At 40.0% G+C, this 27,310-nt stretch overlaps 1 protein-coding gene across 1 annotated transcript in view; it reads right to left on the bottom strand.

The window, feature by feature from the left end:
* The window catches only part of KLHL2 (kelch like family member 2), a 168,801-nt gene extending 141,818 nt beyond the window's left edge, over window positions 1-26,983 (bottom strand). Inside the window, exons 1-2 of the mRNA XM_069556626.1 lie at window positions 25,221-26,983; window positions 11,625-11,750 (exon numbers count right to left, since the gene is read on the bottom strand). Of these exons, the coding sequence (XP_069412727.1) occupies window positions 11,625-11,750; window positions 25,221-25,246 (152 nt within the window). The 5' untranslated portion in view covers window positions 25,247-26,983. The remainder of the gene's footprint in view (window positions 1-11,624; window positions 11,751-25,220) is intronic.
* Between the last annotated feature and the right edge of the window lie 327 nt (window positions 26,984-27,310).

Below are 27,310 nucleotides of genomic sequence, written 5' to 3'. Positions count from 1 at the left end.
AACAGCAGTCTCAAATACCACATTGGACGTAATCGGTATCTGAAAGACATCCCATCCAAAACACCAAATTGCACATTCTTCTTAGTGCATTCAGAATGTTCTCTAGGATAGATCACATGCTAGGCCACAAAACAAGTCTTAAAACTGACAAGATACAAACCCAACCAAGCAATTTTTCTGACCAGAATAGTGAGACACAAGAAATCAAATACATGGGGAAGGAGGTAGGAGGTATATTCAAGTGGGAGGGGACATGGGTAAATCTATGGCTGATTCATGTTGATGTTTGGCAGAAACCAACACAACACAACTCCCCAAAATCTATCAGTTCAGTTCAGTTGCTCAGTCGTGTCCGACTCTTTGAGACCCCACGATTCGCAGCATGCCAGGCCCAAAATCTATAGAAGGCAGTAAAAGCAGTTTTAAGAAGTTTATAGTGATACAGGCCTTACTCAAAAAAACAACCTGATCTACACATAAAGGAATTAAAAAAAGAATTACAAAGCCCAAAGTCATAAGGAAAGAAATAGTAAAGATCAGAGAAAATATTGAGTAAAACAGAGACAAACACACACACACACACACAAACCAATGAAACCAAAAGCTGGTTTTGGGTTTTTTTGTTTTTTGTTTTTTTTTTGGTTAAAGGAAAATAAAATTGATAAACTTCCAGCCAGGCTCACTACCAAGAGAGAATCCAAATAAAAAATTAAAGAGGAGAAATAACAATCCATAACACAGAGATACCAGAAGATCTTAACAGAATACTAAAAGTAGTTATATACTAACAAATTAGATAACCCAGTAGAATGGACAAATTTCTAGAAACATACAACCTTCAAAGACTGAATTAAGAAAAATCAGACAATATCAACAGTGAAACTGAATCTGTAAAAAAAAAAAAAAAAAAAGAAATTTCAGCAAAAAAAAAATCCAAGACATGATGGCTTCACAGAAGAATTCTACCAAATATAGCAAGAAGAAAAAGCTAACACCTATCCTTCTCAAATTATTCCAAAAAAGTGGAAAGAATGGAACACTCCCAAATTGAATCTATGAGGACACCATTACCCTGATAACAAAACCAGAAAAAGACACTACAAAAAAAGAAAATTATAAGCTAATATCTCTGATGAATATAGATGCAAAATATCCTCACAAAGTATTAGCAAATCAAATTCAACAATAAAAATAGGATCACACACCATGATTAAGTGGAATTTATTCCAGGGATGCAAGGATGGTTTAATATCCATAAGTCAATGCGATATACTACATTAACAAAAGGAAGGATAAAATTTACATGATCACCTCAATAGATGCAAAAAAAATGTATTTGACAAAATGCAACATCCATTCAATATAAAAAAAAAAACTCAGCAAAGTGGGTAAAAAAACATATCTCAACATAATTAAGGCCATTAATGATAAATCTTTAGCCAATGATTAAAGCTGAAAACTTCTCTAAAATTAGTGACAAGAATGTTCACTCTTGCTACTTCTATTTAACATAGTACTGTAAATCCTAGTCACAGCAATTAGAAAATAAAGAGAAATAAAAGGACTCTAAATTGGAAGGAAAGAGGTAAAACTGTTACTACTTGCAGGTGACATGATACTATACATAGAAAAACCTAACATCTCAATACCAATAAAACATTAGAACTAATAAATGAATTCAGTCAAGTTGCAGGAAAGAAGATATCTCTACTGCTTTTCTATACACTAATAATGAACTATCAGACAGAGAAAGTAAGAAAATAAACTCATTTAAAATCACACCAGTCTCCATTTAATAAGGACACCAGTTATACTGAATGACTGGTCCTTCCTACCCCAATATCTCAGCAACAGTCCTGTTTCTAAACAAACACATTCTGAAGTACTGGGCATTAAGATGTTAACATATGTTGACTAGCTGCCACGAAAGAAGGGAACGAGCACCAGAGGCAGGACTAGCCATGACTTCAATTTGTAATCCAGAGGAGGAATGCAGGCCACCTGGCCACCACCAAGAGTACCAGGGCCAATGGAAAAGACACCACTGCAGTCCCAAACCGCCAAGCTATGAGCAGGCACAGGTCATTATCCACACACTCCTGGGAGCCTATGCAGATATGCTCTGCCAAGGGACCCACGACACAGGGCCAATTGCCCTGAGGGAGCGCATGACCTGCCTCAGACTGGCAAATTCCCTCAGGAATCAGCGACAGCAGGCACACCCCACAAACCCCAAATGTGTGTCTTGCACCCCTCCATCTCCTCAGCCCAAGTAAACAACTGAACCCTAGTAAGTAGCAACTTTCAGCCCTTCTCATATGTGCAGGAAACAGAGGAGGGCAGCCTACAAGCAGAGGCAGGTCCAAAATCAAAGCTGAGCACCAGGGGCTGTGTGATCTAAGAGGAAAGGAATTCCTTCCTGAAGCCACAGGTACAGCAGATTAAATCCCCACGATTAGTTTGAGCCTGTGGACTTTGGGGCCAACTGCAGACTTTGGAAGCAACTACAAGCTGCCGTAAGACCAGATCTGAGTCTGAGGTGACCCCACAGCACCTACAGCAGGTCCAGAGAACTTCCTAGAAACACTGGAGACTTCCCGAGTCGGCAGATTGGAGGGAACTCACTGTGTGAAGAGGACAACGGAGGACATTTTTCTTACTACCACTCTCTCTCTGTATACATAATTAATTTTTCTTCTTTACACTGTTCCATTGTTACTTCTTTTTCATTATTCCTTTAATTTTGGTTTTACTTATTCCTCTTTTAAATGTGTCTATTTTAAAATCATTTTGTTTCTATTTTTACAGTACTCTCATGATATTGCATTTTTACCCATGTTTTTGGTTTGGTATTTTCGCTAGTCTAATTCTAAGTATTTGTTTTCACTTATGGATTTATTGACTTAACTGTTCTCTTTCATTTTTTGGTTCCTGTTTCCATTCTTTTTTTTCTCTCTCTCCCCTGTTCTCCTTGTGAGTGTGTGTTTATGAGTGTGTGAGTTTATTTAGCTATTTCTTTGACCATTTCTCACAGGGTTTTGTTTGTCTGTTCCTTGTATGATTTTGACTTCCTTTTCTTTTTTTCTTCTTTTTTTTCTCTTTTTAAGTCCCTTTCTTCTTCTCTTCTGTGCTGTGCAGCTTGCAGAGTCTTGGTGCTACAGTAAGGCGTTGGGTCTGGATGTCGAAAGTGAGAGACCCAAATTCAGGATGTTGGACCACGAGAGAACTCCCAACCCTGTGGAATATTAATTGGCAAGAGCTCTCCCAAAGGTTTCCATCTCAACACTAAGACCATGGCCCACCCAACAGCCAGCAAGCTCCAAAGCCAGGTGCCTCACATCAAATCATTACCAAAACAGGAACACAACCCTGCCCATTAGCAGATAGGCTTCCCACAGACATACCAAGCCCACAGATACCCCAAAACACAACAATGGAAACAGCACTGCCCTTCAGAGAGACAGTATCCAGCTCAAAGCACTAGAACATAGGAACTAGTTCACTCAACCAGGCAACTTTCACAAAAGCAGAATAAGTGAGGAAGAAGAATGAATAAGTGAATGAATGAGTAAGTGATCTGGGAGACAGAATAGTGTAAATAACTGAAGCATAGCAGAATAAAGAAAACCAAATGAAAAGAAAGGAGGACAGTCTCAGAAACCTCTAGGACAACATTACATGCAACAACATGTGAACTAGAGGGATACCAGAAGAAGAGGAAAAGAAAGAGAATGAAAAAATATATCTGAGGAGATAATAGTCTAAAAGTTCCCTAACATGGGAAAGGAAAATAGCCACCCAAGTCCAAGAAGCTCAGAGTCCCATACAGGATAAACCCAAAGAGAAACACGCCAAGATATATATTAATCAAACTCACAAAAACTAAACACAAAGAAAAAATATGAAAGCAGAAAAGTAAAAGCAATAAATAACATATAAGGATATCCCCATGAACGCATGTAAGAATTAAAGATTTTAAAATTTAAAAAAAAAAAAAAAGACAGCAGATATTTCAACCAAACTCTGCAGGCCAAAATGGAGTGATAGGATATACTTAAAGTGATGAGGGAAAAAAAATCTACAGCCAAGATTACTGTACCCAACGATGATCTCATGAAGATTAGATGAACAAATCAGAAGTTTTACAGATAACCAGAAGTTAAGAAAATTCAGCACCACCACACCAGCTTTAAAGCAAATGCTAAAGGAACTTCTCTAGAGAGGAAACACAAGAAAAAAAAATACGAAAACCAACCCAAAACAATAGTGAAAGGTAAAAGGATCATATATATCATTACCTTAAATTTAAACAGATTAAATGTTCCAACCAAATGACAGACTGGCTGAATGGAAACAGAAACAAGAACTATATGCTGTCTACAAGAGACCCACTTCAGAGCTGGTGGGGTCACATACAGACTGAAAGTGAGGGACTGAAAAGATTCCATGCAAAAGGAAAACAAAAGACAATGCAGCATCAATACGTGCATCAAATAAAATAGGTAAACAAAGATCATTACAAGAGACAAGGAAGGACACTACATAATCATCAAGCAATCAAGCAAAGAAGAAATAGGAGCACCACAATGCATTAAGGCAAATGCTAACAACTATAAAAGGGGAAGTAAGACAGTAATACTAGGGGACTTTAATGCCCCACTAACACCAATGGAGATTATCCAGACAGGAAATCAATAAGGGAACACAAACATTAAATGACACATTGGACCAGTTAGACTGAATTGACATCTACAAGAATTTCATCTGAGAATAATAGAATTCACTTTATTCTCAAGTGCACATGGAACATTCTCCAGAACAGATTACATCTTGGATCACAAATCAAGTCTGGCTAAATTTTAAAAAACTGAAATTATATCCAGCATTTTTTCTGACTACAATGCTATAGGGTTAAATATCAGCTAGAGTAAATAAACTGTAAAACACAAACACATGGAGGCTAAACAATACACTTCTGAATAACCAAGAGATCACTGAAGACATCAGAGGAAATCAAAGAGTACCTGGAAACAAATGACCGTGAAACTGTAACAACTGAAAACACGTGAATCAAGGCAGTGCTGAGAGGGACGTTCACAGCAATATAGGCCTACTTCAAGAAACAAGAGAAATGTCAAATAGACAACCTAGCCTCGCACCTACAGGAACAAGAAAAATAAAAAACTCCCTTTTAATAGAAGGGGAAAAATCATAAACATCAGAGCAGAAATAAATGAAAAAGAAATGAAAGAGACAATACCAAAGGTCACTAAAACTAAAATGTGATTCTTTCAGAAAATAAACAAAACTGACAATCTATTATCCAGACTCATTAAAATAAAAAGGGAGAAGACTCAAATCAATAAAATTAAAAATTAAAAAGAAGTTACAACAGACAACACAGAAATACAAAAGCTCGTAAGAGACTACTACAAGCAATAAAATGGACAACATGGAAGAAATGGACATATTATCAGAAAAGTATATTCCTCCAAGACTGAATCAGGTGGTAGTGGTGGTTTAGCAGCTAAGTCTTGTACGACTCTTGCAACCCCATGGACAGTAGCCTGCCAGGTTCCTCTTTCCATGGGATTCTCCAGGCCAAGAATAATGGAGTGGGTTGCCATTTCCTTCTCCAGACTGAATCAGGAAGAAATAGAAAATATGAAAAGATGAATCACAAGCACTGAAATTGAATCTATGATCAAAAATCTTCCAACAAACAAAAGCCCAGGGCCAGACGGCTTCACAGGTGAAGTCCATCAAGTATTTAGAAAACAACTAACATGTACCGTGCTCAAACTGTCCCAGAAAATAACAGAGGAAGGAAAACTCCCAAACTCATTCTATGAGGCCACCATCATCCTGATGACCAAAACCAGACAAAGATACCATAAAAATATCACAGGCTAGCATCACTGATGAACATAGGTGCAAAAACCCTCAACAAAATTCCTCCAAACAGAATCCAACAACATGTTAAAAGGATCATACAACATGATCAAGTGGAGTTTATCCCATGCATCCAAGGATTTGTCAATATACACAAATCAATTAATGTGATACACCATATGAACAAACCGAAAGATAAAAAACACATGATCATCTCAATACATGTCGAAAAAGCTTTTGACAAAATTCAACCAGCATTTATGATTAAAAAAAAAATCTTCAGAAACTTGGCACAGAAGGAACCTACCTCAATATAATAAAGACCATATAAAGCAAATCCACAAAAACATTATTCTCACTGGTGAAAAACTGAAAGCATTTCCTCTAAGATTAGGAACAAGACAACGGTGCCCACTCTCACCAGTGTTATTCAATATAGTTTTGAAAAGTCCTAGACACAGCAATCAGAGAGGAAAAAGAAATAAAGGGAATCTGTATTGGAAAAGAAGTAAAAATCTCATTGTTTGCATGTGACATGACACTATACACAGAAAAACCCCAGGTTTGCAAACAGAAAACTACCAGAGCTAATCAATGAATACAGTAAAGTCTCAGGATATAAAACTAATACAGAGAAATCCCTTGCATTTCTGTACACTAACAATGAAAAATCAGAAAGAGAAATTAAGGAAACAATTCCATTCACCACTGCAACAAAAGAGTAAACTATCTAGGAATAAACCTACCTAAAGAGACAAAAGATCTGTATACAGAAAACTGTAAGACACTGATGAAATAAATCAAAGATAATACAAACAGATGGAGAGATATATCATGTTGTTGGATTGGAAGAATCAATATTATGAAAATGACTGTACTTCTTAAAGCAATCCAGATTCACTGCAATGTCTATGAAAATGCCAATGGTATTTTTCACAGAACTAAAGCAAAAAACTTCACAACTTACATGGAACACAGAAGACCCCAAATTGCCAGAGCAATCTTGCCAAAGAAAAATGGAGCTGGAGGAATCAAGCTTCCTGACTTCAGCCTATACTACAAAGATACAGCCATGAAGACAGTATGGTACTAGCACAAAAACAGAAATACAAACTAATGGAACAAGATAGTAAGCCCAGAGATAAAGCTACACACCTATAGGCACCTAATCTTTGATAAAAATGGCATTAATACAACAATGAATTAAAAGTTTCTTCAATAAGTGGCACTGAGAAAACTGAACAGCTACATATAAAATTAGAACACTTCCTAATATCATATACAAAAATAAACTCAAAATGGATTAAAGACTTAAATGTAAGGTCAAAAACTATACAGTTCTTAGAGGAAAACATAGGCAGTGCATGCTTTGACATAAATTATAGCAATATCTTCTTTGACCCACCTCCTAGGGTAATGGAAATAAAAACAAAAATAAACAAATGGGACCTAATTAAACTTAAAAGCTTTTGCACAGCCAAGGAAACAATAAAAAAGATTAAAATTAACCCTCAGAATGGGAGAGAATAATTACAAATGAAGCAACTGACAAAAGATTAATCTCTAAAATATATAAGCAGCTCATATAGCTCATTATCAGGAAAACAAACAGCCCAATCAAAAAGTGGGCAGAAGGCCTAAACAGACATTTCTCCAAAGAAGACATCAGTCAGTTCAGTTGAGTTCAGTCGCTCAGTCGTGTCCGACTCTTTGGGAGCCCATGAATCCCAGCACTCCAGGCCTCCCTGTCCATCACCAACTCCCGGAGTTCACTCAGACTCGCATCCATCGAGTCAGTGATGCCATCCAGCCATCTCACAAAGAAGACATATATATGGCCAATAAACACTTGAAAAGATGCTCAACATCACTCATTATTGGAAAAATGCAAATCAAAAACTACAATGAGGTTACATTACCTTATACCAATCTGAATGACCATCATCAAAAAAAACTAGAAACAATAAATGCTGCAGAGGATGTGGAGAAAACGGAAGTCTCTTGAACTGTTGGTGGGAATGCAAATCGACACAGCCACTATGGAGAGCAATATGAAGATTCCTGTAAACCTAGGAATAAAACTACCATATGACCCATCAATACCACTACTGGGCATATACCCTCAGAAAATCATAATTCAAAAAGACACATGTGCCCCAATGTTCACTGCAGCACTATCTACAGTAGCCAAGACATGGAAGCAACCTAGATAAGACACAGTACATATATTTAATGGAACAGTATTCAGCCATAAAAAAAACAAATTTGAGTCAGCCATAGTGAGATGGATGAACCTAGAGCCTGTTATACAGAGTGAATTACATCAGAAAGAAAAAAACAAAAATATCATATATCAACACATATATATGGAATCTAGAAAAACAGTACTGATGAAGAACCTATTTACAGAGAAGAAAAGGAGATGCAGATATAGAGAACAGACTGGTGGACACAGTGGGAGGAGAGAGGGCAAATTGGCAAAGCAGCACTGACATATATACAGTAGTACGCATAAAATAGACAACTAGTGGGAAGCTGCTGTATTAAAGAGACAGCCCAGCCTGGTTGGTGCTCTATGACAATCTAGAAGGCTGGACTGAAGGTTTGAGAGAGGCTCAAGAGGGAGGGTACACATATATATGTGTGTGTGTGTATGTGAATATATATGTATATATATATATATGTGTGTGTATATATATATATATATATGACTAAATCTTGTTGATGTACCACAACCACCTCAAGATTGTAAAGCAATTATCTTTATTTTTAAAGGTAAAAATAAACTAATTAAATAAAATCACACCAAAAATACAAAATGCCTAAGAATAAACTTAACTAAGGAGGTGAAAAGGTTATACTCTGAAAATTATAAAATACTGACAAAACAAAAAGAAATAGATGATACAAAGAAATAAAAGATATCCCATGTACATAAGTTTTGAAGAATATTATTAAAATGTTCACATCATCAAAAGCAATCTATAAGTTTAATTCAATCCCTATCAAAATACTCATGACGTTTTTCATAGAACTAGAGCATATAATCCTAAAATTTACATGGAATCACAAAAGACCCTGCACAGCCAAAGCACTCTTGAGGAAAAAAAAAAGAACAAAACGGGAAGTGTCACACTCCCTGACTAAAAAAGCCTATCATCATCAAAACAGCATGGTACTGGTACAAAATCAGACACATAGATCAATGGAACAGAATAAAGAGTCCAGAAATAAAGTTGTGCATCTGTGGTCAATCTACAACAAAGGAGGGAGGAATACACAAAGTATAAAAACCAGTCTTTTCCACAAGTGGTGCTGGGAAAATTGAACAGTTAACATGTAAGAGAATGAGATTAGAACAGTTTCTCACACTTCACACAGAAATAAACTAAAAAATAGAGACCTCAAACCATAAAACTCCTAGGAAAAAACATAGGCTCTGACACAAATTGTAAAAATATTTTTTGGATCTGTTTTCTAAGGAAAGGAAACAAAAGCAAAAATAAACAAATGGGATCTAATTTTACTTAAAAACTTCTGCACAGCAAAAGAAATCATTGACATAATGATAAGACAACCTACTGAATGGGAGAACATATTTGCAAATGATAAGCTGCTATCATTTACATAAATACATAAACAGCTCATACAATATCAAAAACCTGATTGAAAAATGAGCAGAAAGTCTGAGTAGACATTTTCCAAAGACAATATACAGATGGTCAAAAGACACATGAAAAGATGCTAAACATCTGTAATTTTCATAGAAAAGCAAAGCAAAACCACAATGAGATATCATTTCACATCTGTAAAAATGGTTACCACCAAAAAGTCCACAAATAACAATTGTTGGCAAAGATGTGGAAAAAAGGAAACATTCCTACACTGTTGGTAGGAATATAACTTAATACAGTCACTATAGAAAACAATACGGAAGTTTCTCAAAAACTTGAAAATAGAACTACCAGCAAGTCCACTCCTGGGTACACATCTGAAGAAAATGAAAACACTAATTTGAAAATGCATGCATTTGAATGTTCACAGCAGTATTACTCATAATAACCAAGACACAGAAGCAAATAAAGTGTCCGTAACAGTTGAATGAATAAAGAAGATGTGTTTTATCTATACAATGGAATACTGGATGGTGGTGATATATATGTCTGTGCTCTGTCACGTTCAACTCTTTGCAACCCTCTTTGTAGCCCACCAGGCTCCTCCGTCCATGGGATTTTCCCAGCAAGAATCCTGGAGAGGGTTGCCATTTCCTCCTCCAGGGATCTTCCCAACCCAGGGATCAAACCATGTCTTTTGCATTGCAGGCGAATCTTTACTACTGAGCCGCCAGGGAAGACCCCACAATGGAATACTACTCAGTCATACAAAACAATGAGATTCTGCCATTGACAACAACATGGATGGACCTAGAGGGTATTATATAAGCTAAGGGAAGTAAGTCAGACAAAGAAAAATATTCTACATGGTTGGAAAAAGACTCTGATGCTGGGAGGGATTGGGGACAGGAGGAGAAGGGGATGACAGAGGATGAGATGGCTGGATGGCATCACCGACTCGATGGACGTGAGTCTGAGTGAACTCCGGAGTTGGTGATGGACAGAGAGGCCTGGCGTGCTGCAATTCATGGGGTCGCAAAGAGCTGGACACGACTGAGCAACTGAACTGAACTGAACTTATATGTGGAATCTAAAAAAGAAAACAAACTAGTGAACATAGCAAAACAAAAACAGACTCAGGTATAGAGAACAAACTGGTGGTTACCAGTGGGGAAAAGGAGGGGAGAGAAGGGACTGAGGTAGGGGATGAGAAATACAAACTAGTATGTATAAAATGGCTAGCCTACATATTGTACAGCACAGGGAAATATAGTTATTACTCTGTAGACTTTAAATGGAGTATAAACTATAAACTGTTGAGTCTCTATGTTGTACACCTGAAACTAATAACATATTATAAATTAACCATTCAATTTAAAAATTTTTAATTAAAGTTTTCTTTTCATATGCTTTGCAATGATTAGTTAGAAACCCTAGACTAGCCAGTCCAACAGAAATGTAATACAAGTCAGAATTTTCTAGTAATCCCATTTAAAAATAAACAACTGAAATTAATTTAATAGAATTAAGTAGATAGAATTCTATTTAACCCAAAATATCCAATATTATAGAATAATAAAAATCATTTCTAAATGTAATATTTTAAAAACTTATATTTAACATTTTTTTGGTAATAAGTCTTGAAAATCCATTATGTATTTTCCATTTACAGAGCATCTCAGACTAGCCAAATATGACTAGTGGCTACCATATTGGACAGAGCAGCCTTATACCATTCACACTTCTGATAAATTACTTGCTCTTTTCCTTCCTTTAAAAACTTGCAGAAAAAGCTTTAAATGTTCTCTGTAGCAAACAAAGCAATAATGAGGGACAGGGAATATATTCACCATGTGCAATATGCTAAGTCGCTTCAGTCAGTCTGATTCTGTGCAATCCTATGAACTGCAGACTGCCAGGCTCATCTGTCCATGGGATTCTCCAGACGAGAATACTGGAGTGGGTTGCCATTTCCTTATTCAGGGGATCTTCCTGACCCAGGAACTGAACCCACATCTCTTAAGTCTCCTGCAATGGCAGGCAGGTTCTTTACTACTAACACCACCTGGGTACCCCTATACACATCTGAAAAATAAAAATATGTTAAAGTAATAGTACCTTCTTAGTTCATTCATGACTTTAAAAGCTTTCTTCATATGCCAAGGATTCACTGTCACCGGGCAGTGTTTTTCAGTATTATCATCTTTTGAATCGAGAGGCTTCTGATGACCCTGATTTGTGCATCTGTACATAAGAGAAAATAACAAAACAGAGAAAAAGATCTTATTAAAGACAGTTTAGTTCAGACCTATCAGGTTACAAGAGATACAATGAACACATCTCTTCCCCACTTACTTAGAGGAAGTCTCACAGTATATTCCAACATAGGACTAAACGACAATTCAGAACACTTTCTGATGGTCACTGTGATTTTAACAAAAAAAGTACGTAATTACCTCCCTGGTGTCAAAACTCTCTCAAAGATGAGCACAGAAAATTCAGTAAAATGGTTCAGCTAAGCTAAGTCGCTTCAGTCGTGTCCGACTCTGTGATCCCATAGACGGCAGCCCACCAGGCTCCCCCATCCTTGAGATTTTCTAGGCAAGAACACTGGAGTGGGTTGCCATTTTCTTCTCCAATGCATGAAAGTGAAAAGTGAAAGTGAAGTCGCTCAGTCATGTCTGACTCTTAGCGACCTCATGGACTGCAGCCTACCAGGCTCCTCTGTCCATGGGATTTTCCAGGCAAGAGTACTGGAGTGGGGTGCCATTGCCTTCTCCAGATACCTTCAAAAGAAATGCTGAGAAAGGATCTTCCCTGTTGGAAATTAACCTGCTTTTTACATTCTGCAGTAGGCCTATTTACAAACCAAGACAGGAACTGGTTCATATTTTGTACATACTTCAGAAGCTTAGAATCTGAACTGAACTTTGTTCTCTATTGCAAGGTTATTTACAACATATATTTCAGACCTACTTTAATTCTTTACTGAGTATTAACGTATGGGCAGCCTCTGTACTATATATTTTTTCATTGTTTCTTAAATCCTCATAACTCTGTACGCTAATTACTATCACCAAAAAAACATAAAGAGACTGAGGCAGAAAATAATCTGGGCAACTTGATAAATGGTAGAGCTGGATAACAGTGTGGCCAGTTTGACTCTCAAGTCCATTCTTTTCACTAATGTTAGATACCATTTCCTGCATTACGCAGGGGATAGTTAATTCCATAGTTATATGGAATTTGTTAAGAGTACAAAGCTATTAGTATGGCTGTGTAAATTATTATTTCAAGATCTGGGAACCAAAAAATTAACAAATCAAATCAGGATGTCATTGTGGGAAGGGTTAACCACATATGGGTAGACACAAGGAACTTTTTGAGATGGCTGCACAGTTCTAGAAATTTACTGACAATTATAATGGCTGAATTTTATGGTATGCAAATTATACCTTAATAAAGCTATTAAATAAAAATATTAGGATACTAAATTAAGCCCCCCAAAATGCATTCTTGTATATACATCACACACAGAACAAAAGGCAAACATCATTAGTATTTCACCATTTCTCTTCATGCCACTTCCTTTCCTAACGATAATCCATTCTTTAAATATTATTATTTCAGCATCTAATTTTTGGCATTATGTACCAAGCACTATTTTAGGCACTAGGCCCTAGGAACATTTCAAAAAACAAAACAAAAATTCCTGTCTTCATGGAATTTGTAGTTGGGGGCGGGGGGGGGGGGGGGGGGTGTTGGTAATGATATACACAACAGACCAGTGAACAGCATGCTAGAAAATAAGAACTACGGAAAAAAGAAAATGTGTCGGGTAAAGAGAGTCAGGAATATGGGCGTGATGGAACTTATAGTATTAAACAGGGTGATCAGGGCAGGCTGAATTGAGAACTGAGATTAGAACAAGGACCAGGAGGTGGGAAATGGCCAAGATGGAAGAAATAACTAGAGCAAAAAGGCCACTATGCACCTCACATGTTCCAGGATGTGAGAGCAGGGCTGGAGAATGGAGCGCCGATTGTGTGTCTACTCCAAGGCCTCGTATATGTGTGTGTGTGTGTGTATCTACTCTGAGGTCTCATGTATGTGCGTGAACACACAGAAGGACAAATTATATCTGGCCTCAGAGAAAGAGCTAGTAAGGCTAGAAGCCAAGAGAGAAAGAATATCTAGATCTGACAGAGGAAAGTGGGGACACTCCTAATAGTATGAGACATATTCTCATAATGCCATTTCTACCACTACTTTATTAAGAAAACAGTAGGAAAAGGGAAAATAATGTAGATACATCCAACCTACACAAACTTTCTTACCATGTAACACTGAATACCCACATATGTAGCAAGTTGACGATATTTATATATGCTTCAAATTTAATTACTTAAGCTTACAACAGAGGGAAAATACAATATTGAGGACTGGCAAAACTATCACATAAGGCCTTTCAATGCTCACAATGGAAACAAAAGCAACTCTGCCCTATAAAGAATATCATTGAGTCATTAGTATTTACATGTGCTAAGAAACTGTAATTAAAACTTACTGCATTTAAGAATTCACTTTAAGACAGATACCATTCAACAACCAATGTCTATATTGCTGCTTTCTTAAAGCTATTTTTAGCTCTTGCTTTTCTAATGTACTCCAGAAACTCTGCAAAGAAAAGATTCTGTTCAAAAGCTTAAAGGAATAAATAAGGAATAACACTGCTTCTTTTAAGTGTTGTCTGCATTGGAAGTCTCTTTCAAATGCAGAACCCTGCCAGAGGTCTACATTTCTGACACTAAACTGTCCACAATTTTCTAATTCCTATTCGATTTTGTGTCACATGGTCTCTGGTTCAGAAGCAGAACTGAGTAACAGAAAACAACACAACATGTCTAAAACTACAAATATAGAAGAGGAATACCCACTAGGAAGCAGTCAAATAGGAGGGAAAGGTTTACCTTTTAAGTTACATTATAAGTGCAGTTGAAGTAGGAAATAGCAACCTACTCCAGTATTCTTGCCTGGAAAATTTCCATCGACAGAGGAGCCTGGCAGGCTACAGTCAGTTCAGTTCAGTCGCCCAGTCGTATCCGACTCTTTGCCACCCCATGAATCGCAGCACGCCAGGCCTCCCTGTCCATCACCAACTCCCGGAGTTCACTCAAACTCACGTCCATCGAGTCAGTGATGCCATCCAGCCATCTCATCCTCTGTCGTCCCCTTCTCCTCCTGCCCACAATCCCTCCCAGCATCAGAGTCTTTTCCAATGAGTCAACTCTTCACATGAGGTGGCCAAAGTACTGGAGTTTCAGCTTTAGCATCATTCCTTCCAAAGAAATCCCAGGGCTGATCTCCTTCAGAATGGACTGGTTGGATCTCCTTGCAGTCCAAGGGACTCTCAAGAGTCTTCTCCAACACCACAATTCAAAAGCATCAATTCTTCGGCGCTCAGCTTTCTTCACAGTCCAACTCTCACATCCATACATGACCACAGGAAAAACCATAGCCTTGACTAGACGGACCTTTGTTGGCAAAGTAATGTCTCTGCTTTTGAATATGCTATCTAGGTTGGTCACAACTTTTCTCCCAAGGAGTAACCGTCTTTCATGGCTGAAGTCACCATCTGCAGTGATTTTGGAGCCCCCAAAAATAAAGTCAATGGGATCACAAAGAATCGGACACAACTGAGCACACACACACAGAAGTGCAGTTACACCTCTCCCTGCTTCCCTTGAGAAGCAAAGTGCTAACCTTTTCCAGAAAAGCTCCTCACTATGAAAACCTTTAAAGTATCTAAAGGAGATACTTTTTCAAAGTTCTTTCACTTTTAAGACTTTCCCCCAAATCTACATCCCATAACCAGTGTTAAAATTACCCAGCAGCCTGTTGTTACAATACATACTCTACAACTGTTGAGTTCTCAAGGGTTTGGATCCCAGAACACTTCTAACAGACAATCCTGAAGCCTTCCTTCCACGACTAACTCTTCTACAAACTCCCAGTTGTAGGCAAGCTTGGCTTCTCAGACCACCTTTCTTTCTTTCTTTTTTTTCAGACCACCTTTCTAACTCTGCTTAAAAACATACTACTGCCAATAACTGATTCTCAGAGAGGAGGCCAACAAAGACTTTTATATGGGTTGTCTCCTTCAAACAATCAGGATTCCACAATCAAGCAAAGGTTTAAGTCTACTGTAAAAATTTTGAGGAAATCTGTGAAATAGCATAGTTTCCTTGGATGCATTTTATTTGTTCTGGAATAGCACTTTCCAGGGAGAAGGAAATGGCAACCCACTCCACTATTTTTGCCTGGAAAATCCCATGGACAGATGAGCCTGGTGGGCTCTTGTCCATATGGTCGCACAGAATCAGACATGACTGAAGCAACTTAGTGGCAGCAGCAGCATTTTCCAATGGAGGATGGAGGGGACGGAAGGACTACATGACCCAAGCAATTTTTCTAAACTACACATAATCATCCTTCTTCCTGTGAAAATTCAGGCAAGTCCCTTTTACAGGTCTAAGTATACCAGAATGACAGCATCTCCAGGAATAGAGGTGAAAGGCAGCTATGTATAATTAAAAAAAAGTGGGGGGGAGTGATGTAATATGCGCCACCACCCACTTACCTCCCACCACAGGTCAATCATCTCAGATTGAGAACAAACACATTAGGAAACAGTGGTTGTTTACGCTTTCAAGGTTTTTTTGGTGGAAATAATGCTGTAAGTCACGTGAGTGATGCAGCTGAAAAATTTACCAGTGGACCAAACATTTTCACATTCAAGACAAACACTCAGCTCCTAGGTGGCCACTATCTTTGCTCTTTTCTTTGCCTGTTCGCCTCAAAAGCTGCAAGATTCCCCTGCCTGCAATGTCACCCACCATTACTCACAAATTTCTGCCAAGTTCACATCAGAAGCTGTTGTTTTCAAAGTCACCATCCATGCTGTACTGCTATGAAGTTTGTCCGTTACTTTATAGCTCTTCTATTTTCTCTGTCTTCTAAGTACACTTGCATTCAGAAGCTGATTACCATAAGAACACTGCTCCCATGACAAGTCCAGCATATGAGAAGTAGAGACGCAACCATAACTCTCATTTTAACATATGTTATGCCACCTATAGTTTCCCAACAAAATACCCTCACATCCTTCACCTCACCCAAATAACCACCATGTTACTTAGAGGCTGTGAAAGTGGAAGAAGGCTTTCTCCTCCGGAAACATTTTGGTTTGTGGTAGAGTTGTGCTTTCAGTTTTCGCAATTAGGTACAGGCAAAAAAAACATACTCTGCAAATTTCCTTCAAGTGCTTAGAATTTAAACTTTTATTAGGTACACACTCAGCAGACTATCCGTAATCTATGAACATATCCTCACATTACCAAATAATGTTAACATCTGCCCTACAGACATCTAAGAACTCGAGATAGACCTTCAGGACGGAGACCTTTAGAACTGATTATAAAGCATCATGTGATTAAAAAACACCTCCCATGCAGTCACAGAACACCTTACAGGTATCATAACAAAAGCACTGAATACATTAGCATAGTAGATACATTGCTAAGTTATGTTTCCAATTTCCCAGACCGAGAAAGAGAAAGTCCAGAAAAGTTGACAATGCCCAATTTTACTAAAACGGCTTACCACTTAAAGCAAAGTGCTGACCTTCCTGGAGGACAGAATGGAGGCTTACATACTGCCCTGTACTCCCCCAGGATATGGTGTGCAGAACACCCACAGGATGTGAATCGGACTCTTAGGTGGAGAGGTGAAGGAAGCTCTCAGATCAAACGACAATAAGAGCTGTAAAGTGCTCTGCTTCAGTCAGTTCAACCTTGCTCCCTCTCCCACTTTCTGTTACCTACATGACAAACAAAAGAACAAGCAAGCACTTTCTGTCCCTGACAGTGACTACTATCAGAAAAGTGACCAGGGTAAAACCCCCTGCCTTCTGCAAGATCAGTCTTATTTTAAATAATGTATTAAAAACAACTAACAAAGTTACTGTCAGAGTGGGATATATGTGAGATACTAAAATTGGGAGGAGTTTGATGATCCATTTCAAATATTTCCATGTCTTTAATCACTCATATTTCTGACCTATCTTTTGCAATTTTTCCCATTACCATCACTTGGTTGGTAAGAGGGCAGCAATATGACTTGGCAATTCAGTTGACTGGGCTACATTTTCCAACATTTGACTGAAAAGGCACTAGAAGAGGCGCAACATCAGCTAGAAAACATGAACCACAGTCCTGGCCTGTGCCAGATACTAACCAAGTGACCTTGGATTAGTCATTTAGCCTCTCTGGGCTTTAGACTGTGTACTTAAAAAAAAAGGTTTTGATATTCTACAAATCTGTCTAATAAACATCATATGGAAGTCGAAGATAGTAATACCTCACCTACAAGCCTCAGGGAGCCTTATAAACACTAAATACTATGTGAAAATAAACACATAGTTACAAAAAATGTTGGGGTTAGAAGCTAAACTAAGCATGAGATATATTTTTAAGAATTTTCTTGGCCTTCCTCATTCTTAATTGTAACAGTAAATTAAAACTTACTGACAATACTCCAAACCACACCACCACTGTTAATAAATCGAGTAGGGAAGCACTGCCTAGACACCCACTAATGCCCTATACTAGGCAGAGGAATACAAAAGATGCCAAACACAGATGCCTTCTCCAGGAGGCACTTCAGAAACCACCAGGGAACAGCACGATGTCAGTACACAAGCGCAAGATTCAGTTCAGTTCAGTCGCTCAGTCATGTCCGACTCTGCCACCCCATGAATCGCAGCACGCCAGGCCTCCCTGTCCATCACCAACTCCCAGAGTTCACTCAGACTCACATCCATCAAGTCAGTGATGCCATCCAGCCTTCTCATCCTCTGTCGTCCCCTTCTCCTCCTGCCCCCAATCCCTCCCAGCATCAGAGTCTTTTCCAATGAGTCAACTCTTCGCATGAGGTGGCCAAAGTACTGGAGTTTCAGCTTCAGCATCATTCCCTCCAAAGAACACCCAGGCCTGATCTCCTTTAGAATGGACTGGTTGGATCTCCTTGCAGTCCAAGGGACTCAAGTGTCTTCTCCAACACCACAGTTCAAAAGCATCAATTCTTCGGCGCTCAGCTTTCTTCACAGTCCAACACTCACATCCATACATGACCACAGGAAAAACCATAGCCTTGACTAGACGGACCTTTGTTGGCAAAGTAACGTCTCTGCTTTTGAATATGCTATCTAGGTTGGTCATAACTTTTCTTCCAAGGAGTAAGCGTCTTTTAATTTCATGACTGCAGTCACCATCTCCAGTGATTTTGGAGCCCAAAAACATAGGGGCTACCAATTATAAACAGTATAGGAATTGCAAAGAGGAGCTACAATGAGCTGGAGTAAACATGGAAGACTTGTGAACAGAACAGGACTCCATCTGGGCCTTCAGTTCAGTCGCTCAGTCGTGTCCGACTCTTTGGGACCCCATGAATCACAGCATGCCAGGCCTCCCTGTCCATCATCAACTACCAGAGTTCACCCAACTTAGAGGATTTCTAAGTTGCTTTTCTAAGGAAAATGCTGCAAACTTCTCACCTATGATAAGGCAGAGTTTACTCTAGGAGGTTAAGGCACAAAATGATTTTGAATATATAAGATAAGCCAAAATGTTGGAGGGCTGAGACTTCCTGGCCTCAGTCTTTACAATACCTCAAGTCTTTACAATACCTGGTTTTGTAAAGTCTTTGACTTGACTCTAGATGTTAGGCAGTCAAAACAGTAGGTGAACTCAAAGGAGATGAGAGACAATCCAGGTATCAAGGGATGAAACCCTGAGTATCATCAGAGTATAAGCAATCAGAATGGACACTTGAAACCAATAATGTTCAGTTCCTGGGAGGTGATAAAATGTGGAGGATAATTAAAGAAAGAGAAATCAAAGACCGTTTCAAGGCTTTGGGTATCCAGGACCAAAAGAATGATTATTCCATTGAGTAAGTGGAGATGTTATAAAGGGAAGTCAATTTGAGAAAAAGATTATGAAAACTCAGTTTCAGATGTGCTGAATCTGATGTATGCGCTAAGCGTAAGTGTACAGGAAGAAGCTCAAAATTCAAAACTGAGGCACAGATCTATAGATCAGGCTTAAGACACAGAAAGAGCCACAACTTAGTGATAAACAGTTGATTGAAAAGAAGAACTGGCCAAAGTCTGTATCTGTGAGAAACAGTTACTGCCAATGAACAGAAGCCTTGTAAGCCAAAAAAGTGATGAGAGAGAAATTAAGAGTCACAGTCTCTCCTCTATTTGATAAGCTTAGGAATGTAATTTAACCCCTGAAAAGTAACGAGATCTACTTAGTAAAAAATCCTCCTGCAATGTGGGAGACCTGGGTTCATCCCCTGGACTGGGAAGATCCCCTGGAGAAGGGAAAGGCTACCCACTCCAGTACTCTATCCTGTAGAATTCCATGGGCTGTATAGTCCATGGGGTCGCAAAGAGTTGGACACGGACCGAGCACCTTTCACTTCCACTTCACTTCCACACTTAATAAGGTAGGCTACTGACAAGATTAAATGAAACAAAGTAATAAAATTAAGTAAATCTCATTTAACAACCTAAAAACAAGAGCAGGAAACCAAGAAAAAGTAGTGTCAGAGGGAGCAAGGGCCTGTTTTTTAAGACAGGATCAGTGGTCAAAACAATACTGTAGCAAATGTCCACAGCCTGCAATGTGAGAGAGAAAAGCATATAACACAAAGTACTCAGACACCCCCTCTGGAGTAACTGTATCATATATTTGTTTACTGTCAGTTTCAACCATGAGGAAAAAGACTGTTTTGTTTTCTGAGATATTTCTTTGGGAATATTTACTGGGTGCTTGGTCACCAAAGGCATCTAATAAATATGAAAAACAAACAAACAAACAAACAAACCTCAAGTTGTTGTAGTTTAGCCGCTAAGTCATGTTTGACTTTGCAACCCAATGGATGGTAGCCCACCAGGCTCCTCTGCCCGTGGGATTTCCCAGGCAAGAATGCTGGAGGAGGTTGACATTTCCTTCTCCAGAGGATCTTCCCGACCCAAGGATCAAACCTCCATTGGCAGGTGGATTCTTTACCGCTGAGCCACCAGGGAAGCGTCATAAAACTACATGTATTCAATTTAAGAGGTATCCTTTAGTCTGAGATTATGTCCTCCCTCCTTTATCTTTGGGGAGAGGTGCTAAAATGTCCTTTCTTTTACAAAAAGATGACAGTTGATAATTGTAACTTTTTTTTTAACTTGACAAACCAAAAAACTTAGCAATTCTATGTCGGACTCCAATTTTTTTTTTTTAATTTCTCAGTCAGTTCAGTTGCTCGGTCATGTCTGACTCTTTCTTTATGACCCCATGGACTGCAGCACACCAGACCTCCCTGTCTATCACCAACTCCCGGAGTTTACTCAAACTCATGTCCATTGAGCTGGTGATGCCATCCAACCATCTCATCCTCTGTCGTCCCCTTCTCCTCCCACTCTCAATGTTTCCCAGCATCAGGGTCTTTTTCAACTAGCCAGGTCTTCACATCAGGTGGCCAAAGTACTGGAGTTTCAGCTTCAGCATCAGTCCTTCCAGTGAATATTCAGGACCGATTTCCTTTAGGATGGACTGGTTAGATCTCCTTGCAGTCCAAGGGACTCTCAAGAGTCTTCTCCAACACCCCAGTTCAAAAGCATCATCTTTCTTTATAGTCCAACTGTCACATACATACATTACTACCGGAAAAACAATAGCTTTGATTGATGGACCTTTATTGGCCAAGTAACATCTATGCTTTTTAATATGATGTCTAGGTTGGTCATAACTTTTCTTCCAAGGAGCATTTTATGGCTGCAGTAACCATCTGCAGTGACTTTTGAGCCCCCAAAATTAAACTCTGTCACTGCTTCCCCATCTATTTGCCATGATGTGAAGCGATGGGATCAGATGCCACGATCTTAGTTTTCTGAATGTTGAGTTTTAAGCCAATTTTTTCACTCTCCTTCTTCACTTTCATCAAGAGCCTCTTTGTTCTTCTTCACTCTCTGCCACAGAGGTGGTGTCATCTGCATATGTGAGGTTATTGATATTTCTCCCAGCAATCTTGATTCCGGCTTTTGCTTCATCCAGTGCAGTATTTCTCATGATGTACTCTGCATATAAGTTAAATAAGCAGGGTGACAATATACAGCCTTGACATACTCCTTTCCCAATTTGGAATCAGTCTGTTATTCCATGTCCAGTTCTAACTGTTGCTTCCTGACCTGTATAAAGATTTCTCAGGAGGTAGGTAAGGTGGTCTGGTATTCCCATCTCTTAAAGAATGTTCCACAGTCTGTTGTGATCCACACAAAGGCTTTGGCATAGTCAATAGCAGTAGTAGATGTTTTTCTGGAACTCTCTTGTTTTTCAATGATCCAACTGATGTTGGCAATTTGATGTCTGGTTCCTCTGCCTTTTCTAAATCCAGCTTGAACAACTGGAAGTTCATGGTTCACGTACTATAGAAACCTGGCTTAGAGAATTTTGAGCATTACTTTACTAGCGTGTGAGACAAGTGCAATTGTGCAGTAGTGTGAGCATTCTTTGACACTGCCTTTCTTTGAGGACTGGAATGAAAACTGACTTTTTCCAGTCCTGTGGCCACTGCTGCGTTTTCCAAATTTGCTGGCATATTGAATGCAGCACTTTCACATCATCTGCTTTTAGGATCTGAGAAATTTCAGTCAGTGAAGTCCAAAAATATGAGAACCTCTGCTCTAATTCAACTAATTTTCTGGCTTCCCAAATCCCTCATAATACAGTCAACAAGATGTTAGTCTGCCTATGCTGAACATCTCTAATGTTCAAGAGCTCTCAGTGATGTGGAATCAACTGAAAAAAGGTACAGTTGTATACCTGAGGCATGTTTACTTAGCTTCATTAAGAAAAAGCAAAAAACCAAAGCCTGTAGGGAAAAAGCCAACTTGTGAAAGAGGGTCAGTAGAGAAAGGAAGGCCAAGAAAACTTTTCAGTTCAAAGGGATGCATTCTGTGCTATACTCATAGTCTTCAGTAATTATAAAAATCTTCACAAAAATAACTATAAAGGCTAGAAATGTATAAAACACTCATGAGGTCAGGGGTGATCAGCTTACACTTCCTTTCACACATCTCAGTACTGCTTAAGACGACTCATTTGCTAACCTATATAAATTTCAGTTGAACACTTTTCAGGCTCAATCAGAGGCAAATATCCCATGGTTTTAATATTGCCCAGACCCAAAAATATAACAGAATCTAAAAGATACATATACTCAAGGATGCAGAAAACAACAAACAGAGATATAAAGTCCATGACAATCAACATGAGAATCAAAAAGGATGAGAAGAGCTTGAAGGCAAGGAGTAGAAAGAGGAGAAAGGAAAAAAACCCTAATCTCAACAAGCCCATCTAAAGGAACCAGAGACCTGGACACAGTCGCCTCCAACCTTCCCAGATGTAACAGACTGAAAAGGAGCAAGGTGGGATTTGAAAATGATGCAAAACCAGTTGTTAAAAAAACTCACAAGCAAAAGTATAAACTCAGTACCAGGTAGAGACAGGCATTTCAAATATTTGGAGAAACAAATATTTGCACAAATAAAAAAACATTCATACAAAGAGGATGTGAGTCCCCGCTTCCAACCACATCATTCAAAGCACGTAGGTCCCCATCAACCAACTTTCTTTGCATTTAAGCTCAGGCTAAAAATCTAACCTTATGAAAAGCTGAGCCCTCTCAATAACTGACACTGGCCTCCTAGCCCAGTTCTAGCACAGCGAGGCCCAGCAAAGTTCCTTCCCTAAGAACTGTCATTTCTCAAATCCAGCAGCCATGAGTCAGTGTCGAAGGAAAAAACAACGTTATTGGGAGCGGAGGCAAAGAGGCCAAGGAGTGGGAAGAAAAACTATTTTTGATGTACAGAAAGGTAAAAAACACTCCAGTTCTGGAATTATAGTATTCCTAGATAGACCAAATGAAAATAAAACCTATTTCTATTTATCATTAAATGAACAGAAATAAAAGTATACCAACTTAAGCCACCAATGACTGAAAGGAGTTTTTTGGTTTTAACTTTGTTTCACCCCTGGTTTTCCATTACATCTCAGCCTCTCATTGTTGCAGCTCTACTGATGAAGCCTTAATAGCAAAGAACTATGCTGGACACCTAAAATTCTGCTTAGTTGATCTGTATTAGATTCAGTTTATCAGTATTTGCACGCACACATTTATTTCATTTTTCATTACTTATATTTAAATGATGTGTAATGTTCTTTTCCTCCCTTCAGAGCCTGCTTTCCCAAAGCTTTTTCTCATCTGCAGTCTAAGGTACCCTTTTTCTTTCCTTTAGTTCACTTTGCTGCCAAAGCAAAACAGGGTCTGCAGGGAACTGATATAAACAGGGCAGGTTTATGGCAAATAATACCCTACCTAAGATATCCTTTATACCATGTGTTGTCTACAGTCAGGTAGCAATTCCTTTTATGCCCCTGAGCACAACCCATGTGCTGACGCTATGCTCACATTGTTGATGCTAACAACCATCATCATGTTTCCTAGAGGTTCAGGAGTGTTCCCAAACCTGCTGAACAACATGAACATATCACAAAGTCCTCAAAGCCACAACCATCATCAAGCAACTGAGCTCTTGTTCCTACCAGTCCAGGAATTCAAGAGTCTCAGGTACTCCTTAATCCCCATGACCTGGTTCTACTCAAGCTAAAAATTCTGTAAGGCATTTTTAGAAACTGTAGTTTCAGAATTCTATTAGCTCTCCTAAAAGGACTCAACATCAAACAAACTTTCAGCCCAAAACAAATTTAGCTGGCATTCTGCCAAATAGCTATAAAAGGTTGCTGTTGTACAACTGCCCTGAAGTGAAGCTGGCCAAATCTAAATGAAAAGTGATAAAGCTCCAAGAATAAGCGGTCATAAAAAGATACATGGTTCCTCAGAAGAAATTTGCTGGCGGTTTGAAACCTCAGATTCAAAGGGCTCTTGTCCCTTTATAAAGATTAAACTAAAGAAAGTAAATCAAACTTGAAATGTTCAAAATTCCTGGGGATTAATAGTCCACTTTTAACAAAATGCTAAAAGAAAAATCTTGTATTGAATAATGCAGTTTCTTCAATGTCTCCCAAGTAACTGTTCAGCTTATTTTGGAAGCAAATTTGTTGCAGGTCTTGAAAGTACTTGGGTACCAAGGAAAAGACACCTGTGCCTGGCAGGTCGTACACTACTAATTCGCCCAAGGTGCCAGAGAAACAGAAGATGCTGTGATTTCTGGACACGATTTTCTGCTGTGCCAGGTAAAAGAGGTCACATGACCTGTACAGCCACGGTTCAGCTTTTTCCGAGCAATGTGCAAGCTCCTCGGACAGAATTTTGCTAGGAATTCGGAGAAACAGGCAAGCTGAGAGGAATTCCTCTCGGCACCGGTGTCTGTACTTTGCAGCTTCCTTTTCCGACGGCCTCGCGCGCATCCTGTGTCTCCATCCCGCCGATGCTCGGCCCTCCCTGGGCTCCAGCTAGCCAGCAGAGGACCCTCCCTACAGCCCCGCGCGGCGACGCCCCGCCCGCGGGTCAGCTGGGTTCCGCCTGCCGCCCGGCCCGGCCGCTACGGCCCCGCCCGCTGCCCGTCCGCTCACTCACGCGGGAGGCCGCGGCGGCGTCTCCATGGCGGCTCCTCTCGGGCTTCAGCTCTACGGCGCCCGCCGCCGCCAGCACCATTCCAGCTGCGGACGCCTGCCCCGCCCGCCCGTCGCGCCGCGTCCCATCCGCCCGGGCGCCAGCCCACCGCCGCCCCGCACCCGCGCCTGCACCGGCACCCGCTCCAGAAGCGGCCCCGCTTGCCGGCCCAGCTCTGCAGCCGCACTTCACGGGCGCTCTCCGCCTGCCGGCGATGCTGGGGGCGGAGCGGCAGGAGGGCACTTCCGGGTGTGACGCGCCCTCAAGACCCCGCCCCGCCTCTTCCTGCCGCTGCCGAGTGGGCTCCCAGGGTGGGTTCTCCTGCCCGAACCCTTGAGCCGGAGACGTGAGGGCGGGGTCCGGCCGGAAAGCGCGTGGTCCCGGCGTTTGGCGTTCCCTGACTGCTCCACTCCACAGGCGCGTTTGTTTTGTCCTCTCGCAGTTTACCGCCAGGTAGGCGGGAGGAGTGGGCGTAGCCGATCCTTCCTTTACAGATAGTGAAACTGAGGCAAGAAGAAATGGCTCGCCTGTCCAGAGTCCCAAGCAGGAACTGGAGCCTCACTTCTCAGGCTGTGATCCCCTCGTTGCACTTACTGGGAGAGATCTACAGCACTGTAATGGGATGCAGAGAAAAATTAGGTATCCTTGCCCGCGTACCTGCCTGCCATGAAAATATCGAATAGTCAGGTGAGACCGGAAGCTAAATGGTGGTCAAGGATTGAAGTCGCTCAGTCGTGTCCGACTCTTTGTGATCCCATGGACTGTAGTCTACCAAGCGTCTGTGTCCATGGGATTTTCCAGGCAAGAGTACTGGCGTGGGTTGCCATTTCCTTCTCCAGGGGATCATTCCTGACCCAGGGATCGAACCCAGGTCTCCTGCATTGCAGGCAGACGCTTTACCTTCTGAGCCACTAGGGAAAGGCCTCTCAAAATATATCATATAGAAGAGATGGAAGAAAGCGAATCTTGAGTAAATCAGAGTGCTCAGGGCAGAGGGAAGAGCAGTGCAAAGACTCCTGGACCTTGAAGAAATGAAAGAGTACAGTGCAGCTGATGGTCCCCCAAGTATGCCGCTGGGCAGTGGTAGGATCTGGGAACTTGTTAGAAAGGCAAATTCTCGAGGCCCATTTCAGATCTGAATCAGAAGTTCTGAGAATGAAGCCCAGCAGCCTGTGCTGTGACAAGCCTTCCAGAGGATACTAAGGTTTAAGGACCTCTCTGGCATCTGAGCAGGAGACAGTGGAAGGAGATGGTGTCCCGCGTGTAGTCCCCCTGGTAGGCCTTTGAAAAGATTTCAGCTTTTATTGAAAAGAGAAACAAATGCTGTGAGCAAGGTGATCTGATCACTAAAAGGATGACTTTGCTGGGATTTGTTTTAAAATCCTCCACCAAAAAAGGGAGGGTAGGGAATGGAAGAAAGAAGATGGCAAAAATGTTAATTTTTGTTACTGAGTGATAAGTGCACAGGGTTAGTCATTTATGTGTAAGCTGATTCTTCTGTTGCTATATGAGCCACAGATCCAAGAAAGCAAACAAAAAATTGCCTGCTGGGATGATCAAAGTGATAGAAGTTTATAGATTCTGTTTTTTCAGAAAATATAAAGCAGATCAGAATTACTGATAGATTAAACATGAGTATAAGAGACCAGAGTGAAAGATGATCTCAAGTTTTGTTCTGGGCTCTTAGGAGAGTGGAGTGGACATTTACTGAGATTGAGAAAATAAAGAAGAAACAGATTTTATGTGGAGAGGGGAGTATTTGTCAGTTCTGATTTAAACATAGTTAAATCTGAGGTGTCCGTTAAGTATCCATGTGTGGATAGGTGTAGACATTTAGATATCTGGAGTGAACTAAGCCAGAAAGAAAAACACCAGTACAGTATACTAACGCATATATATGGAATTTAGAAAGATGGTAACGGTAACCCTGTATGCGAGACAGCAAAAGAGACACAGATGTATAGAACAGTCTTTTGGACTCTGTGGGAGAGAGAGAGGGTGGGATTATTTGGGAGAATGGCATTGAAACATGTATAATATAAGAAACAAATGGC

This window comes from Ovis canadensis, chromosome 17, assembly GCF_042477335.2.
Source record: "Ovis canadensis isolate MfBH-ARS-UI-01 breed Bighorn chromosome 17, ARS-UI_OviCan_v2, whole genome shotgun sequence".
Lineage (NCBI taxonomy): Eukaryota > Metazoa > Chordata > Mammalia > Artiodactyla > Bovidae > Ovis > Ovis canadensis.
This window is presented reverse-complemented; position numbering and strand designations above follow the sequence as displayed.